At 48.0% G+C, this 17,602-nt stretch overlaps 4 protein-coding genes across 4 annotated transcripts; 2 read left to right on the top strand and 2 right to left on the bottom strand.

Annotated features, from left to right (window-relative positions):
• The first annotated feature begins 1,435 nt into the window (after window positions 1-1,435).
• Window positions 1,436-3,240, top strand: HD556DRAFT_1400460 (uncharacterized protein). Its single transcript, XM_041303810.1, has 6 exons — window positions 1,436-1,733; window positions 1,783-1,944; window positions 2,001-2,059; window positions 2,114-2,186; window positions 2,241-2,443; window positions 2,503-3,240. The coding sequence occupies exons 2-6, from the start codon at window positions 1,855-1,857 to the stop codon at window positions 3,020-3,022; spliced, it is 945 nt and encodes a 314-aa protein (XP_041156209.1). The 5' UTR covers window positions 1,436-1,733; window positions 1,783-1,854; the 3' UTR covers window positions 3,023-3,240.
• A 1,264-nt stretch (window positions 3,241-4,504) lies between these two features.
• HD556DRAFT_831150 (uncharacterized protein) lies at window positions 4,505-5,521 on the bottom strand. Its single transcript, XM_041311764.1, has 3 exons — window positions 5,295-5,521; window positions 5,044-5,243; window positions 4,505-4,991 (listed from the first exon to the last, which is right to left on the bottom strand). The coding sequence occupies exons 1-3, from the start codon at window positions 5,427-5,429 to the stop codon at window positions 4,559-4,561; spliced, it is 768 nt and encodes a 255-aa protein (XP_041156208.1). The 5' UTR covers window positions 5,430-5,521; the 3' UTR covers window positions 4,505-4,558.
• Window positions 5,522-8,628: 3,107 nt separating this feature from the next.
• HD556DRAFT_830848 (mo25 protein) lies at window positions 8,629-10,414 on the top strand. The gene is made up of 7 exons (XM_041311763.1): window positions 8,629-8,930; window positions 8,998-9,058; window positions 9,112-9,427; window positions 9,478-9,610; window positions 9,665-9,874; window positions 9,932-10,051; window positions 10,114-10,414. Exons 1-7 carry the CDS (start codon window positions 8,820-8,822, stop codon window positions 10,153-10,155), a joined length of 993 nt encoding a protein of 330 aa, XP_041156207.1. The 5' UTR covers window positions 8,629-8,819; the 3' UTR covers window positions 10,156-10,414.
• Window positions 10,415-11,566: 1,152 nt separating this feature from the next.
• Window positions 11,567-15,955, bottom strand: HD556DRAFT_1297408 (Pkinase-domain-containing protein). Its single transcript, XM_041299442.1, has 4 exons — window positions 15,629-15,955; window positions 15,093-15,581; window positions 14,896-15,033; window positions 11,567-14,843 (listed from the first exon to the last, which is right to left on the bottom strand). The coding sequence occupies exons 1-4, from the start codon at window positions 15,777-15,779 to the stop codon at window positions 11,926-11,928; spliced, it is 3,696 nt and encodes a 1,231-aa protein (XP_041156206.1). The 5' UTR covers window positions 15,780-15,955; the 3' UTR covers window positions 11,567-11,925.
• Window positions 15,956-17,602: the final 1,647 nt, after the last annotated feature.

Genomic DNA, 17,602 nt, shown 5'->3' with positions numbered 1-17,602 from the left:
GGCTGAATTATTGGATACTACAGGCAAGGTGCATATATATGCGATCACTGCTAGTTTTCTAGTAGTCCTACTATGGGTCAAGCAACAATACAGGTGAGTTTTTGTGATGTCTGCAGCGTCAGCTACTAACTCTCTCTCGCAGGCGTCTACTGAAACACGACACACAGCAAACAGTACTTGATGTTGTTGCGCTGAATTTCTCATCGTGATAACGAACTTAATTTTTTGGTAATCTTAGGAGTCGAAAACAACGCAATTCGTGACAGCAGCAGCACTGAATCAAACATTCGCCAAGGGTTCCTCGAACGCGTGGATCACGAATACAATATGGGCAGTCGTTGACGGTACCTTGCATTGAGCGCACGCATTGCGAGCTGTTCGGAACGCTGCGGCTTTACTGCTCTCGTTCCATCACTTTTGTACTCTGTTTCGACTACCTTTTGAGTTGCGTTCACAATATGATATGATATATTTTTGCAGGATATATGATTTCTATCATTTATTCGCCCGAATGCCAGAGGATTTCGAAATTTATCTAGCGCGTCTGGAAGTAACTTAGACTGTCGTCTAGAGATGCTTTTTCGGAGAGCAGTAATGAATGTCGTCGCGTCCTGGGCCCATCTTCAAGGCATCTCATGGTGTATAATTCTTACAAGTCCTCGTACGACTAGCCCAGCCTGGTTGTGAGATGACCTTCTTCACTTTGCACGTGGCGGAATAGATCCTTCCTCAAATGTCTTTTTCTTCAACATGACCCTCTAGAGCCACATCATTGGGAACTACTTGATGGTAGAGGAGGTCAACGCGAGGCTGATGTAGTGAGCCTCGTCTGGAAGGTTTTCGAGTCTGGCGCCATGCCCGAGGCCGCATCATGAGTGTCCAACGATTTGAAATTAGCTAAGCCTCGATCATGATCGAGAGAAGCGGAACGTTCCTCGCTGATGACCGGTTGATTGTCGTCAAACGACACTGTCCGCATGTCAATCCAGGACTGCGGGAAGTTATCCATTACAAATGTAAACTATTCGCAAGTTGCAGGTTGTGTTACATTAGTTTTCATCCGGATCCGCACTCGGATGGACCCAGCCGGACAAACTCGGAAAATTCCAGCGGTTGAGCTGACAGTGTAATACGTAGCGAGTGGGTCGTATGATGCAGTGGAGAAACAAATTGTGTGGAGCAAGCTGCCGCTCAACTTTCAAGGTGTGGTACCGGTACCTTATCTACCTACGATATACCCATAGAAAGTAGTAGCTTGTCACCGCACGCGGGCGGCGGCACCTAGTTCGAACATGCTGGGACCGTACTAAAGGTGTACACTACTATAATTTCTTCTCCAGCTCGTTCCGCTTGTAGAAAAAATAAGATTCACATCAATTTCTGCCGACTTCTGCCGGCAATTATGATTGGCAGAATGGCAGGCTCCTGCCCACATTGCTATCCCCATGAGGCCGTCGCCATCATAGTACCTTCTCCCCAAAAGCCGGAGATTGCCACAGACTTTTCATTTTGCCATGGCTGGCCTGGTGTTCAAACGTTCAAAACATCGAAACCGCTACAGGAAAAAGCTGTTTGACCAATGAGAGCGTTTCACGAGGCATTCCAATTCTGGGACCGCCTCGTTCTTGGTCGTGTAGAGGCAAGCCTTTGAGTTGCAGATCTGTTCCACGATCTCAGACAGCGGCCACAGCCCAAAATGCCATCGCGCAATTTCAAAGGCGTCGCTGCCTCATGTAACTTTCACTTTTTTCAACTGTGGATTTTCCTCAACAAGACCCATAGACCTTATCGTCTCCCATGTCTCTGGCCTTTGGCCTCTGTACACCTGATATGAATCTCTAGTGATTGGTAGTCATGCATTTCCACCTCCCTCAACTTCGCCTACTACATGCCACCGACCCTTGGCCTGTAGACAATCCGAGTCGTTGGCCGTCGGCCTTCCTGGTATGTTTTCACGTTTCCGAGCTTATATTGCTTCAAGGATTTTGACTTGCTATCAGTATGATCAGTGTTTAGTGCCATTGCTCTCAATGCCTCGCAACACATCCTACAATTTCTGGTACGTCTGATCTGTGCCGTTGTATTTCTTCTTTTTTTTTATCCCCTCGTGCAGGCAACAGGATTCGGAATTATACCTACACGTCAAGGCATCAACTGCAGAGCACCTGCAAACTACTACCGGTCATGTACGTTCGGTCTGCGCCGTGCGAACGATGTGAAGCGCTGACATCTTGCTATAGGAACAGTCGACTTATCAATTTCACCAACACGTCCTACATTCTGTACTAGAGAATACTGCCTACGATCCCACACCCGTTGTCTCCCAGGATCACGTTGCATGCGACGGAGACTCGACGACAGAGGACCACACAGTGGTCCCTCGTGATGTCGTACCTGATGCGGGCCTATCACCGATCCCAATAGCTCAGGGTGACATTCAAAGGTACGAGATCCCCGGATGGTATTGATGATCTTGTGCTTAGCGGAACTTCTTTTCTTTAGTGATGCTGCTGGATGGCATCCACGCAGTGTTCCTTCCAGCTATTCTCCATACGCCTTATCCGACTATTTACCTGCCCACAATATGGGCTTCTCTGACGCAAACCTTGCCAACCCATGGCCACCCACGCAAGGGTTCCAGCATGACCCACCTTATCAATTACAAGAAGAGGTTGACCCCCATCCTCGATATGTGGTCAACGATGATGAATCAAAATCGCACGTCGATCGTGCGTCTGTGTGCCAGTGGAATGATGGTCATGGCGCATGCGGTAAGACTATAAATGCAGCCAAGACCAAGAAACATATGTTATCATACCATTTCAAGTCACCTTTGCCCCCTGCAAAGCGCTTGAAATGTTTGTGGAAGGACTGCGAGCTCCACCAGCCTGTGCGACGAGATACAATCATCCGCCACATCGTCGAAAAACATCTCGGACACAAGTATCGAAGCAAGCTTTGGTTAGCCTCTCATACTAGGGCCGGCTCCCGTGGATCCCGGAAAAATACGCACTTGCATTAATGCTGATCGTGTAGCCTTCGTCTGTAATTTATTGCTCTGGTTTGTTTTTACTTTATGTCGCTCGCTGTTGTTTCTGTGCAGACCATATACTGTGTATATCTGTCAGCCGGTTGCGCGTTAAGCTATGTTTATTCCCTACTACTAGTTTCCTATACAATGCATATATAATACGTTTGACACGGTACAGCGGAGATTGTGAATATAATGACATATCATCACCGGCTGGAGAGGAGAGTGGCCAAGTATGTGACTATATACTCTGACGGTGCATCGACATCTTTGATCATAAGAGAGAGAGGACACGATTGGCACCTTCGTCTTGTCGCCTTAAAGATGATGGGGAGATGCCAGTGAATATGCCTTTTTCTCGCCTGTATGGACGATCGAGTAGTAGCATTGCTCATTGGTACGAAATACAATGCATACTACATTTGTTTAACAATAATGATCAAATTCGAGATATGACATACCACCTAGTTTCGCGGGGTTCATACTACGTGCAACGCAAAAGGAGACGACACGAGTCTGATCGACGGAAGCACATTGGAATCATGAAGATCTGTGGAGATCTACACAGAGATCTAGATGAATTCTCATTTGGAGGATCGACAGGGAATTCAGAACTCGGTTTGAGAATTTGAAAATTTGAAAATCTTGACTCGGAGGTTGTGATGAGTTGTAAGATGTAGATCCGATGTCAAACAGAGAACACACACAGTGTGTATACTCAGCTGTACTAAGTGAGCGATTTCGAGGTCAAAGGGACGTATCTAAGCCAGATCTATAAGCACAAGTGTAAGTGAAGGTATGAATTTGATGAAATAATTCTTGAATACACACATGAAAATTAGAGAAAGTTGATGCAATGGCCGTCGGTTTTTTGCATCATGTCTGGCTCCATTCAGGTTATCCGCATGCCAAGGCTTGGCTCCGAAAGACTTTGGGCGACAGATCTTTATGGGCTTCGATGCGAAGATAGTATACTACATCGAATTCGGAATGTTGAAGTTGAAGTCGACAAGAACGCATGAGACGTGACAGAGCACATCCAACCAGAGAGAGAGGTATAAATGCGTGGGGCTAACAGCATGTGTGTGAGAGCAGGCCTAGGGAGAGCACGCCGAAACACGTTCTGCGCAAGACTAGCGAGAGAATTTTGCGAGAGGACGTCGGCTGAGAAGCTCGGTAAAGAGCCGCCGGGCCTGCCGGCCCGGCCTGTTAATTTAGGTACCGGTCTATTAAAAAGTCACCGTAGATAGTTAAGGCAGAGAATGCGAGAGCTATATTCATGACGGTCCATCACGATAGTGTCCTTTGTACAGCATATGCGACTGATGATGTTCTACATGGCGGAATAAAAATGTACGATGAAGAGTTGTATAGAATGTACGAACAAAGAATGGCCAGGACCTTATATAGATCCTACTAAGATACACACTAGCCACTAAAGCAGGAATAGTATATCAGGAGGCATAATAGGACCGCCTCCTACATAGTGCGACCCAAAGTGATCAGTCTTTCAAGTGCAGATGGAACTCACGGTGAGTTCTTGCGGCGAAATTTGTCCCCGTAATGTATTTCGCGGATATGCCTGAGAATTGTATCTCGTCTTATGGTCCTCCGAAGCAGGCAGCCCCTACATCGACATCGCACCTGGCAGTCGGAGTGCTGATGCTCACGAAGATGGTGCAATGATATATGCTTCATCACGGTCGTGACCGTATCTGCAGTAAAGCTACACTGGCCTTGGCTGTCGTTCCACAGGCATTGGGTTGGCGATTCTGACACATTAAAATTGTTGGATGAAGGTTCTTGTTCGTGGGGTATATCCCCCCGATGGACATGATGCAAGAGCACGACGGGAAATTTTTCATCCGCGTACGACGTTGTGCTAGGCAATTGCGGATCGACGGCGTACCGATAGTTGAGCGAATCACTGGGACCGTAGCACAAAGATTGCCTTGCCGCACTTCGAAAATCATTAATAACACAGGATCAACATCATGTGAGGGGAATCATACCTTTGATCATAACGTTGAGCAACCGCTTTCCCAGAACTCGACAGTGACGAGGTACTGTTTGACAATGAGTCCTCAACATGCGGGTCACAAGAAGCCGATGCACGGTAACTAGTTTTCGATCGAGCATGCTGCGGAACAGCTGATGCAGTAGCACTGTAACAGGAGTCCATGTGTACATGATGCATACGGTTCTGCATCGGCTACGTGAATATTAGCATTTCACCACCGTGCATACTGTCAGACTGACATACCTCGTGAGACATCCCTTGTGAATGTCCGGACGCTTTGACGTGTGCGTATAGGTCTGAATCTAGCTTCCTGCCAAAGATATATGCACGGGAGGAGCGTAGGGGGGTGGAGGAAACCCACCAAAAATCGTAGAGCATTCTCCAGTCTTTCGGGGAACCAGACAGTTCGTGGGCATCTGATCAACCAGGAGACTGTTTTATGTAGCCTCGGAGAAATAGATCGCACAGAAGCAGACGTGATAGGGAACGGCCAAAAATGGCCTGGAAATGAATGACATACTTAGCTGAAGGTACTAGACGAAAGGCCATGGATATGAAGGCGAATGCCCGGTGAACATTTGAACACCGATTGCGGTAGCAGAAACCTTTTTCCAAGTCTGTTGTTTGACCGGAAACCATGTCATGTAGGTGCATGAATGATATTGTATACTTACCTGTTACCCCTCTTCTTGAAGCTTGAAGCCTTTCTTGTATACTCGCGGTCAAGTTCAAGGGTGTTTATGTAATTACATAAGAGTCTTTGAACGGAAATTCATTTATTCCCACGAATGACATAGTTTATGAACGTGCATGTCCGACTCGGAGTCGCAAGGTCATCTACTCTATCAGCTTTGCCAGACCTGCCGCGTGATAGGAAGCCTATCACTCAGTACTCAGTACTAAAGTTGATCCATGTATTTCTGCAACGCTGCATTGGCGCATTGACACTGAGCTAATTCTGACAGGACACATGTATCGATGACCTTTAGTCCCGGCGCTTCACTGGTAGTCTTGGCCCTTGGCGCTCAAAATCAAAAGATTCGTATACATTAGTGGCAGTACGTTTTTCCTGGTCGGGCCCAAGGCACTCACATGTCCTCATTTGGGTCATGAGATGCATTTTCATCAAGCTTACTCGAGCCTGGAGCCACCCCAGCCCGCCCGGCTATCAGCGAGCTTATAGCCAAGGTAGATCAGAGCAGAACTTCTTTGTAGCTGATCGTAATTGACGTTCGTGATCTAGCTTGCTAGCGCCGCGTGGGAGTGTAAGCACGTCGGCTCGCTGCATTGTTAAAGACCGCTTCTCGTCGGTTACAGACTCAGACGTCTCTATCAATGAAGTTTCGGCTTACGGTGCGAAATACCCTGCTGCGAAATTCGGTGCGCCTTTTTGAGATCGTCTACAGGGACATCCTAAAGAGAGTTCCAAACTTCACTCATACATGCAAGGGCATAAGTCTCCGGGTTACCAATTCAGATCAAGCAACATGCCGTCGTTAGGGTCAATTTGCTTTCAAAAGTATCATTAATCTGACCTCAAGGGTATCGCTGCGTTGTACGACGTGGGACTTTCTCAGATAACGCGACTTCAACGGACCTTAAGAGCGCAGCGGGCTGATCCTGCCTTCTCCTCGGCCTATGGCCTTCTTTTTGTTACTCACCTTTACGTTCAAAGACGTTTTTTAAACAGGCTCGGAGTCATGGCAATATTCCTGTGTAAGCCCCTAGCGACTGGCAAGAATATGTTAACCTTTCCTCTTCGTCTTGGACTGAATGGTTGTACGTATCACTGGTTCTAGGGCCGCACATAATTCTTAATCATCGGCTTTTATGTATGCTTCAGGCGCGATGCTGCTTATGTATTTTCAGTTCTGGGGCTGATCAGCCCTATCAATATCCAATTCCATCGTCCCCAACATATTGCAGCATGCCGTACAATTACCGGTATGTCTGCCCGGCACCACCAGCCTTTTCCTTGTGATTATTATTTGTGTAGTTAGCCGGATTCTGAACTTCACAAAAAAGCTGCGGCAACTTGGAAGGAACTACTGGTGTATGTCTATTTGGTTTTTTAGTGTGGATGTACTGACGTTTGGATATGGGATCATTCTGCATTGGCGAATCAGCCATAATCGCACCCGGTCGACCGCTGAAGTGATGCTCAAGGCTATCCATAACAGAATATGTGGCCTTGACCCAGCGATGCTTCTTTACTCTCCGTGTACCTCCGTGCGACGTCCGGTGTGCTGCATCCCTGTATTTCTATTGTCTTGGCCACAGTCATACAGCGAGGCAAAGTCGGGGTCGGGGAGCATACTTATTATGCCATTTCGGGTCACCTTTGCCCCCCGAGAGGCGGTTTCTCATGCCACACTTTGCCTCCGCCGATTCCGTAAAAGCGTCGGCCTACTCGAATGATTGTGGCGGAACCTTCGAGTTCATTTTTTTTACAATAATTTGCCCCCTCAACGGATAAATTTCTTGTGACCACGAAGGTGGGACACCCTTGGCATTCCTTAGTGTTTGACATACTCCGGAGTACCCTTGGATCGTTGTATCTGGAGAGCGTATCTGGTCCTGGAGTCGACAAGGATGTTCGAAACCTCGTTTGATGGGTACCTATGTATGGTAACGCACTGGCGGTAAGTACTATTATTCGCCAATTCAACAGAAGCCTTCGAGAATCGTAGTAACGCAAAGTTCGCAGGTCAGCGATACCATTCACTTCTCAGTGAATGGCTGAAGAGAAACAATTATCAATCCCCTGTAACATTGACGTGCAAGTGATGCATGTAGTCATCAGACGTTATGTGAAAGAGGGAACAACCGTTAAGTAATTCTAGTTCTCCAAGTGGAACACAGGATATAACCTGCCAATCAAGGACCGACGCAAATTCTGCATAACCAGCAACAAAATGGTTCCGGACTGCAGGTGAGTAGTAAGTAGTATAGTGTGCCGCATGGCGACCTCGCAGCAAGGAAGCCCATCAAATGCTGTAAATTTCACTTCCGTCAACGAGGGAGTATTGGACAATCAGGATATTGCCAGGCTGTATGAACGGTAAGACTAGCGATATCGGACATTGTTAGCGGGTTACAACTGACGCGAATATCTTTGAGGTTCTTCTATATAGCTCCAACCCTCAGGCCTTTGCAACCAGCAAGGATTGGCCGATGACATGAAACAGAAGTGTTGCTTCTGATATTCAATGGATTGAAAGGACATGCCTGCATCTGCATGCCATAAAATTGTACGAAGACATTATTGCAACAAGCTACAATGTAATAGTAGGCTAGTTACTTTGAGTTGTGACAACTGTCGAAACAGAGCGTACAATCAATTCCTTTCAATTCTCCTTTACCAAGGGAATACAACCAATGAATGAGAGATGCGGCTATTTTGTCCGAATTGGCTCGAATAGTTTCAAATCTGGTACCATCCTTAGACAGGTTGGCCTAGCTCATGAGCTAGCTAGGATGCTTGACTCCACACCGTGCTAGTGCCAGTGTACTAGGTGGTTTGAGAGAAAGCCAAATTAGGCATGTGCTGTAGAAAGCCATATGCGAAGTTCAGATTGGAAGTTCTGTCAGTGGCTTACTAGGCTACTTACCAAGGCTAGTACAGCCCATCTCTGAAACACTGAGCTCGGCGCTTCCAGCCAAGTCATTATTCATCCCGTGTCATTCATCCTGTCGTCCATCTATTTAGACCATCGTCCCTTTCTTTATCATCAGATATCCCAGGAGATTGTTTCAACCGTATAGACAATGAACTTTTTCAAGACCAAACCAAGAACACCTCCTGATATCGTCCGCGGCTTGCGAGATGCGATACCCAAACTCGAATCTGGACCTTCAGGCAGTGAGACGAGGAGAAAGGTGAGCTTGATGGATGAACTCATGAACTCAAATGAAACTCACAACTGAATGGGATCGTGACCACTAGGCGGGTGAAGAAGTATCTAGAAATCTACAGGCAGTAAAGGGTATTCTATACGGTGATGGAGGTGTGTTGATCCTCCGTTGTTCACATCGTCCCTACTTACTAAGAGTTTCCTAGAGCCTTTACCAGAACTCATTGCGCAACTCGCACAAGAAACGTATTCAACAGACCTGCTCCTCCTACTCGTGCAGAATATCGCAAAGTTCGACTTTGAGGCTCGAAAGGATGTCGTCCAGATATTCAACAATCTTCTCCGGCGTCAAATCGGGGCACGGCTACCAACCGTCGAATACATATGCGCTAGACATGAAGACGTCATCTTTGCAGCTCTAGAAGGATATAGTAACGAAGAGGTTGCGTTGAACACGGGAATGGTGCTAAGGGAGATGTTGCGACACGAACAGTTGGCGAAGATCTTGCTCTATTCAGATCAGTGAGTGCTCTATCATGCATTCAAAACTTATCATATCGAATGCCGCACAGGTTCTACATGTTCCCTCATCATATAGAGACAACATCGTTTGGAGTTTCATGCGATGCATTTGCAAACCTCAAAGAGACATTAACACGGCACAAACCTATGGTCGCTGAATACCTGGACAAGAACTATGACCGTGTGGGTATCAAATTCTCATAATCGTGTTCATTGCATATTGAGCATTCTGCACAGTTTTTCGCCTCTTTCACAACCCTTTTACTCTCCAACAATTATGTTACCAAGCGCCAGTCTCTCAAGCTCCTCGGCGAAATCCTTCTTGACCGTGCCAATTTCAGCGTCATGACCAGATACATCGCTCAAGAATCCAACCTGAAGATGATGATGAACATGCTTCGGGACAAGAGCAAGAATATCCAGTTCGAAGCTTTCCATGTTTTTAAAGTGGGATTCTATGAATTTGTTTGCTGCCCGTATCCACTGATTACAATTTATTGCTAGGTATTCGTTGCCAATCCAAAGAAACCACCTCAGATTGAAACGATACTAAGACGCAATAAGGAGAAATTGCTGACATTCTTGAGGAGCTTCCATAACGATAAGGAAGACGAACAGTTTAGCGTGAGTATTCATCCACCGTTTAAAGTTCTTTCACTTCCTACTGATATCTTCCGACTTATCAGGACGAGAAGCAATTCCTTATCGTGCAGATACAGAACCTGTGACGCTGGACGTCCTTATTTTCTTTTTTTCCTCTTTGGAGCATCCTTGTGATGCACATACCGTGGGTCCCTGTCGTTTCCAGTTGAACATTTGTAGCAATTCGCACTTTCTAGTCCCTACCAATCATCCCCTGAGCGATATTGGCCTCTCGTGGATGTTCATAATCTCACCACCGACTGCTGCATATATCGCTGCCCCTCTGTACATAACTGATTTATAAGTCAGTTGTACTTATACATTCATTGTTGTCCAACATGGGTTGTTGTTTGAGCTGCTTAGCACGAGTAAGTATTACTACTAGGACGATGAACTTGAAGGGATCAGTATATCAAGTAAGTACCACAAACGAAGCTGATTCTTGTTCTGACAGGCTCTGACTTGGGCGCTCCCATAGCCCATCAAGGATGACAACCTGACATGATTTGGCACGCCAGCTGTTGGCCGACCATCCATCCGACCTTGGCACGTGAGTGAGTAATTTTAGAAACACGTGACTCCCGAGTCTATCGACATCCCGATATAAGTGATGCTTATCACAGTGCACACTGCACTCGTCGGTTGCGATCCATCCCCGAGATCACATTATCAGCAAAACTTTTAGATCTAAACTCGATACCGCCAGTATGATTTATACCACCTTGACAATGACAGCTCGTGTTGCCATCGCAGGTTACTGTTCTATTCAAGCGAACTGTCGTCCGCCATACGGCTCTGTCCCGTCCAAAGCGGAGACTACCTTCAAGTCGCATACACGCTCTGCTCATGTTGAGCATCGCTCTCATGTATGTCTGCGATGAATTCGCTCAAGAGGTTCTCGGCTACTCCAGCGTGACCGATAACCCCGCCCTGCCTGACTCAACTACAGATTCCCCAGCATCTCGCCCGCATCACCAACCATGTCACCTGCCCACCGGTGTATTTATAGTCAGGAAAGAAGAACCTTGCCCAATACCGTCATTGGCGCTGCAGAAGTGTATTTCACCGTTTAAGCCTTCCACTCGTCACCTGTAACCGAATTCCCTGAACCAATTGTCGGCACTGCTATTGCATGTTCTACTTTTATTTCTTTAAATCTGTTCAAACCCGACTTGAGACGCTCGACCAGTCACCATTAGTTCAGGTACCACCCTTATCGCTCACGGCGTGGAAGGCCACGGCATCATATCTGAAACGTTTCACAACCCCAACTTCATGTCATGGACACGACAATTCATCCTACAAACCGAGTCCTTCACTTCAAGTTTAACGTGCTACGGTAGACGACTTTGCTTGCGACTAGGGCCAGTGTGTAGAGAGCCGAGTGATCTGATCGAGTATGACTTGTGCCGCCGGTTTTGTACATTGCGCTCTTGCTCGCTGGAGAGATCTGGGTGACCTTTGTTGGGTAAGAGGTTCTACCTGCTTAGTTGACTTGTGCCGCCTGTTTCGCGTTGAATGACAATATTTAACTATAGTTGACAAATTTGTTTGGTTATTCGCGTATCTCGTGTTTAAATAATATGATAGTCCATCCATGTAGACATTATCAGCACGAGCTTGGAGACGAAAAAAAAAATACAGGACGTAGAAGTCGGGGTATCATATAATGATATGGAAAGTACAAAAAGGGATTGGATGACGTGACAATAGCGAACCATAATGACATAGAAAAAGGATGAAGAAGCACACGAGAGCAATTCTATGACAGCATCCAAGACAGAAAACCAGCAACTAACTTTATATGAGACAACATTTACCAATGTATGCATAGCACGCTAAAGAAAAAATCGGATTTATTCCTCTTCCCCCTCGTCTTCTTCTTGTATTGGGTGTCTGAACGCAGGGCCTGAGCGGCTTGTGGGTAGTTGACGACGCCCCGCTCTCGTATCTGAAGCATCAAACACATTCTCTGTTGGAACAGGAGACGGCCTAGCTGGCGAGTTGCCTTGTCTGGCCCTGCCATTGCTGTTCGGCGGAGCTGAGGTAGTACGACCCTTCCCCGAGCGTGAATTATGATTCCGTGCAGGAGGCGACATAGGGGTCGGTGACTCGATGGTGGTAAATGACGAGTTCGTACTCGAGCTCGACGGCATCTGACCCAACCCACCCGCGAACTCAGGCATGTCATCATCCTCATCCACCCAATCACTCTCATCGCCTAAATTGAGACTTTGCCTCCCAGTAAAGACATCTCGAATGTTCGCGGGCCCCTCTGGTCCCGGGGATATTGAAAGCACCTCGACAGGTAGATGCGTAGAACGGGACTGCCAGCCAGGAGGCTCGTGGCCCCAAGATTCTTTCCAGCCCGTTCGTGCGGTAGTTCCGAAGGGACTCATGAAAGGCGTGATCCGCTTGTGAGCCACAAATGTCGCACTGCCTGTTATCCCACGCCGCGGCGTATCGTCAAGCGAGCGGCGGGACGGGTAGCTCTTGTAGGGAGAACTCGTGCGAGTGCCTTCTCCTTCCGAGGCTTCATAAAACGAAGTTGGCCGAGAGGACGCTAGTGAGTGGACGGACGATGTAGCAGAACTGGTCCTATGGTGTACAGGTCGAGGCCCTGCCTGATGACGTATGACACGCGTTGACGAGGAAGACCCGGCTCGCCTGTGGTGATATTTATGCATCGGTGAACTGTTACGATAGTGCGCTGACCCATTAGACCCTGTAGATGGCGATTTGCGGTGCTTTCCAAGTGTAACACTATGAATAGAGGAGGGGCGTGATGAGTATTCTCCCCTGTCAGATCCCGGCGTATGAGCACCGCCATACGACCGCACGCTGGGAATTTGCTCTAGTATTTGAGGTGGCTCCAGAACTAGCAATTGCCCAGAGTTTCCTGACGACCGATGAGAATTTACACTGCTCGAACGGCGCGACGACGTCGAGTGACGTTTCACACGCCGTCCACGCCCAGTTCCACTGCCTCTTCTCTTGACATTCGCATGACCACCAGGTGACATGGAAACAGTAGGGGGAATGGCAAGAGAACGGCTATATGAAAGTCCGCGTCCACTGCCTTGAGCTTGCGCCGCCTCCTTCCGCTTCCCTTTCTTATCTTCCTGGAACCACAGTCTGAACGCAGACAATAAACTGGCGCGATTCCGGTTAGGTGGTACAACCTTTCCGTCATCTGAGAAGTTCGGGAGGCTCGTCAGCGTATCACCCGGAGAGTTCGCAGGTGTTGGTGCATGTGATTGTGGAGGAGACGTTCGGCCACCAGTGACCACCCACGGCGAACCAGGCAAAGGAGAAAGGATACTCGACTCTGCAACGGATGGGGTAGTAGGGATAATCACTTGGTCCTTAGGCTTCAAAGGCGGCGACTTGGTCAACTTGGAGGAGTTCCCGGAATTTCGGGGCTCCTCCCCGCCTCCAGTCCGCTTCTCGTGCTCCCTGGATCTTTCCCGCTCGCGTTCCTTGTCCTCCCCTTTCACGGCTTCGTTTGATTTCTTGCGCACGAGACCTGCGATTTCGAGGGCGTTCGTGGCGCGTTGCATAATGCTCACACTCCCAGAGCGTGCTTTGCTATCCCTCCTCCCTTTGTTGTCCTTATCTTTATCCCTGAAACTTCCGGTAGGTGTCGATGGATTGGACCTGCCAGACGATTCAGCGGTAGTCGGTGACGGTGACAGAAACGGCGACTTCGCACGTGGCGGCGTCGTGGGCCGTGCAGATGATGGGACGGTAGGCGTTGGAGGCAACAAGGCAAGTTCAGGAGCACGATGTATCAGACCCAGTGATGAAGCAATTGGGACATCATCAGTCTGCACGCCGATGCCACGCTTGGGACGTCTCCGAGAATTAGGACGGTCCTCTTTCTCTTCGTCTTTCACTCGCTGCTTGCTATCTGCAGGCTCGGAAAACTCGGGGGGCAATGGTATCTCTCCAGCCAAAACGCGTTTTTCCCGCTTGCGCTTTAGCATCCACCAAATAGCACCTGCGGCATCGCACGCATTGCTGAGAACAGAATGCACGATCTGACTAGTGTCAAATCCCAGTAGACTGAGGCTATTGAGAAGGTCGCGTTCCGCGGGTGTGGAGAAAATTATGGGAGCTGGAGTGCTGAGCAATGATGCAAAATCCTGGGGTGGGAGAGGGGCCAATGGCTTGTCCAGTGTTGGTGAACCAGAGTCGGAAAGGGTAGAAGATACAGAACGGCGCTTTGTACGTGCAGGTGTGCGTGTTGGATACGGGGGCGCCTTAGGGATTTGATCGAGGTTTGTAACCGACCCTGCAGCGGATGGTGCAACGTTCTCTGCTTCAGGTTCTTCTTCGATGACGGTTTCAGGCTGCCGAGTCATGCTATCTTTACTGAGTTGAGAGCGCTGAGCATCCTTCGTGATCGTGGTTTGGCTCCCGTTACCCTGAGTTGTATTGAAAGGGTCCTTAGGAGTGTTATCAGGAGTTGCAGGGGGTGACGGAGATAAATGAGATGATGCAGAAACAAATGATTCAGATGTAGTCGACGTCGCCGGAGAAATAGAAATTTCGTTCACCTGTGTTTGAGTGTTCACGATGGGTTTCACAGGGAGGATAAAGGTATCGCGGGCAGGTGACGGCGATGGAGGAACATCGTTGATACCAAGGAGCACTTGGTCAGAAACAGGGGCGGAAGGGGTACATGTAAACCACGGAGAGGCCAGAATTTGTGGAATCGTCAGACGCTTGGCAGGATCGACCTCGAGAATATTGCGGACAAGATCACGGGCGTCTATGTCCGCCGCTGGTAAATCACATCCGAAAAGCATAAAATTAATAGATACCTGTAGAAAGCCACTCCGGGTCTTCATATTTGCCTTTGATGACCTTTTCTTTCATGACTGCTTCGTCGTCGTCATCAAACGGAAGTGTGCCAGTTAGAAGACAGTAGAGAATCACACCCATGGACCAAACGTCAACCTCTAATGCGCCATCGAAATTAAAAGGTTCCAATGAAAGAAAGTAAGGTAGGCGAGCTCACCTGGGCCAAGGTAACGCTTGCCTTGAAGCATCTCAGGGGCCGCGTATCCCGTAGTACCGCAAAAAGTCTCCATATAGACGCCACGGTCATATTCGCGGGTAAAACCAAAGTCGCCGAGTTTGACGCGACAGCGTTCATCAAGTAAGACATTTTCAAGCTTCAGATCTCGGTGAACGATGCCCTTCTCGTGGAGATATGCAACTGCAAGCGCAAGCTGACCAAAAATGATGCTGGATTCGCGTTCGGACAAGCGACCTTTCTCAGCAAGATAGTCAAACAGCTCTCCGCCACAACAGAGTTCTGTGACGATCCAGATGTGAGATTCGGTGGCAATAACTTCATACATCTGAGTAACATGGGGGTGTTGAAGCTGGCGGTGGTGGTGTATTTCACGGGTGAGGGAGGCAGACATTGCCTTTGGAATCTGCTTTATGGCGACTCTAGTAGAGGTGATACGGTGAGTACCCAAGCGAACCTTCCCGTACGCGCCTAGTGTGTGTCAGGTATAGGAAAGCAATAAGAGTCAGAAGCCATACCTTCACCGATGACCTTTCCAAGGGTGTAGTTTCCGACAACCCTTATCTTACTCGACGAGAGTTCCTTCCCGAGTTCGTTATAGGCATTAGCAAGTTGTGCTTTGTGGTTCTGGGTCACGGAACCCGTATGTTTGTGGCCGTGTGCAGACATGTACAAGTTGAAATTTAACGTAGAACAGAAATGAGAGGCGCGGGCACAAGGGCCACAGAAGTAGTTCACAGATTGGCAAGAAATTCAGTTAAAGCAGATGCTTGGCAGATGCCAGCCGGTTTGGTAGGACAAGTTGCTCGATCCAAACTACTTCAAGTTTCCACTGACAACTGTTGGACACAGCCAAGATTTCCCACGCCGTTCAACCGAAATAGAGCTTCAGTTCTTCCAGACTCGACAACAATTTTCAAGTACAAATCCGAGGGCCCGACATGTTAACAAGCCATGAGATACTCATAGAAAAACTCAGACATCACTGCCAAACTCGCAGATAAAAAGGGTGAAGAACTTCAAAAAATGATTGCCGATTCGTATATCTCACCTGATCTCGAACAGTACCTAACTTCCACCTCGAATCACGATCAGGCGAAGAACAACTTCCTTATGAAGCAGAGGAAGATGAGAACTATCCCCGCGCATATTGTCCTTAGGCCCGACAGGCAGCTTCCCTGATTCGTTCCACATATGGGTGGTCAGCGGCTCAATTCTCGCCTCGCTATCGACCTGCGCCTGGGTTCATTCAAGAGATTCTTGCGTAATGTGACCGGCACCGACAACTGCAATTCGCACCAGAAGATGCTTCTGATCGCATGCATACAAATTGCAACTCCAGGACGCGATTTACACCTCAGCATCTCAGAAGCTTGGCAAGGGTGGACGATAGAAAATCTAAACGTTGTCGCGATTTCAAACGCTGTGAATTTCTTTTTACCAGCCAACGTGAAGAAATGAGGCTCTTTGACCTTCCTGTATGTGCTCCGAGTCTTCGATTCAGACTTCTTTCCACCGCTAAACACTGGACAGCCAATACTTCCGTGCTATATATTGCCTCTGGTGACACTTACGATCCAATCGATGGCGTTGCCGAATTCAATGGACACCCACGATCATGTAAGATCGTAACCTAGACGTAATAGTCACGACTCTTAATATGATTCAACTGCCATTTTAAAGACCCACCTAGCAAGACGATGGGAATGATACTCCTTTCTCGGCTAATACTCGAACTCAGGAAGCGCGAGCGTGAAATGATACAGGGCGCCACGTGGTTGTAAGCTGGTATGGATCCGGACGGACCACACTGCAACGCGGTGCTGCTCATATAAACGTTTTGGCAAGACAGGTTTAACGTGAAGCACTTGCGCGATGGTATGACCATGTCAAGTCACAACTGAGCAAATAGCGTACACAAGAGGCGGACACGAACACAATGCGGACTGGGGCCAGGAGCGGAAAGAGGTCGCGGTTGCATGTATATCTGGATGCAATCGGGGACAAAAAATCAGATATGGTTCAACAGCATGGTCGACGTCATGAGGAGCTTCATCGATGCATCGAGCACGCGGGACACGACAGACGCGCATTTGTGCAGAAATATATATTCATTTCAAACTGCGAATGCAAGAGTCAAAAAAGCCTAAAATCGTTGAACCCAAGAGTGTATATGATGCAAGTAATTGCAGGTTAAGACTATGTACCGCGTCAGCAGTTTTCCCACGACATGGCCTCTAACGAAACTCTCTTCTCCCACTCATCAGGCTCATTATGCATAATGTATATCTTTCGAGTGGCCCGAGGTCATCCGGGTTTTAAAATTGTGATCATCTAACTGCTTAAAAGTCTCTTCACTCCTTCATCGTTCAAGACAACTTTCAAAGGCACGTGTCTAGTTCATTCTCTATGTAGGAATGTGATAGACCTGTACGCGATCTCCGAGTCCGAAAGGAAGAAAAACTCAGCGATCAACGATATTTAACGACATA

This window comes from Suillus plorans (genome assembly GCF_016647745.1).
Source record: "Suillus plorans strain S12 chromosome Unknown HD556scaffold_62, whole genome shotgun sequence".
Taxonomy (NCBI): domain Eukaryota; kingdom Fungi; phylum Basidiomycota; class Agaricomycetes; order Boletales; family Suillaceae; genus Suillus; species Suillus plorans.
Note: the sequence above shows the minus strand (reverse complement) of the source record. Positions and strands in the feature narration are given on the sequence as shown.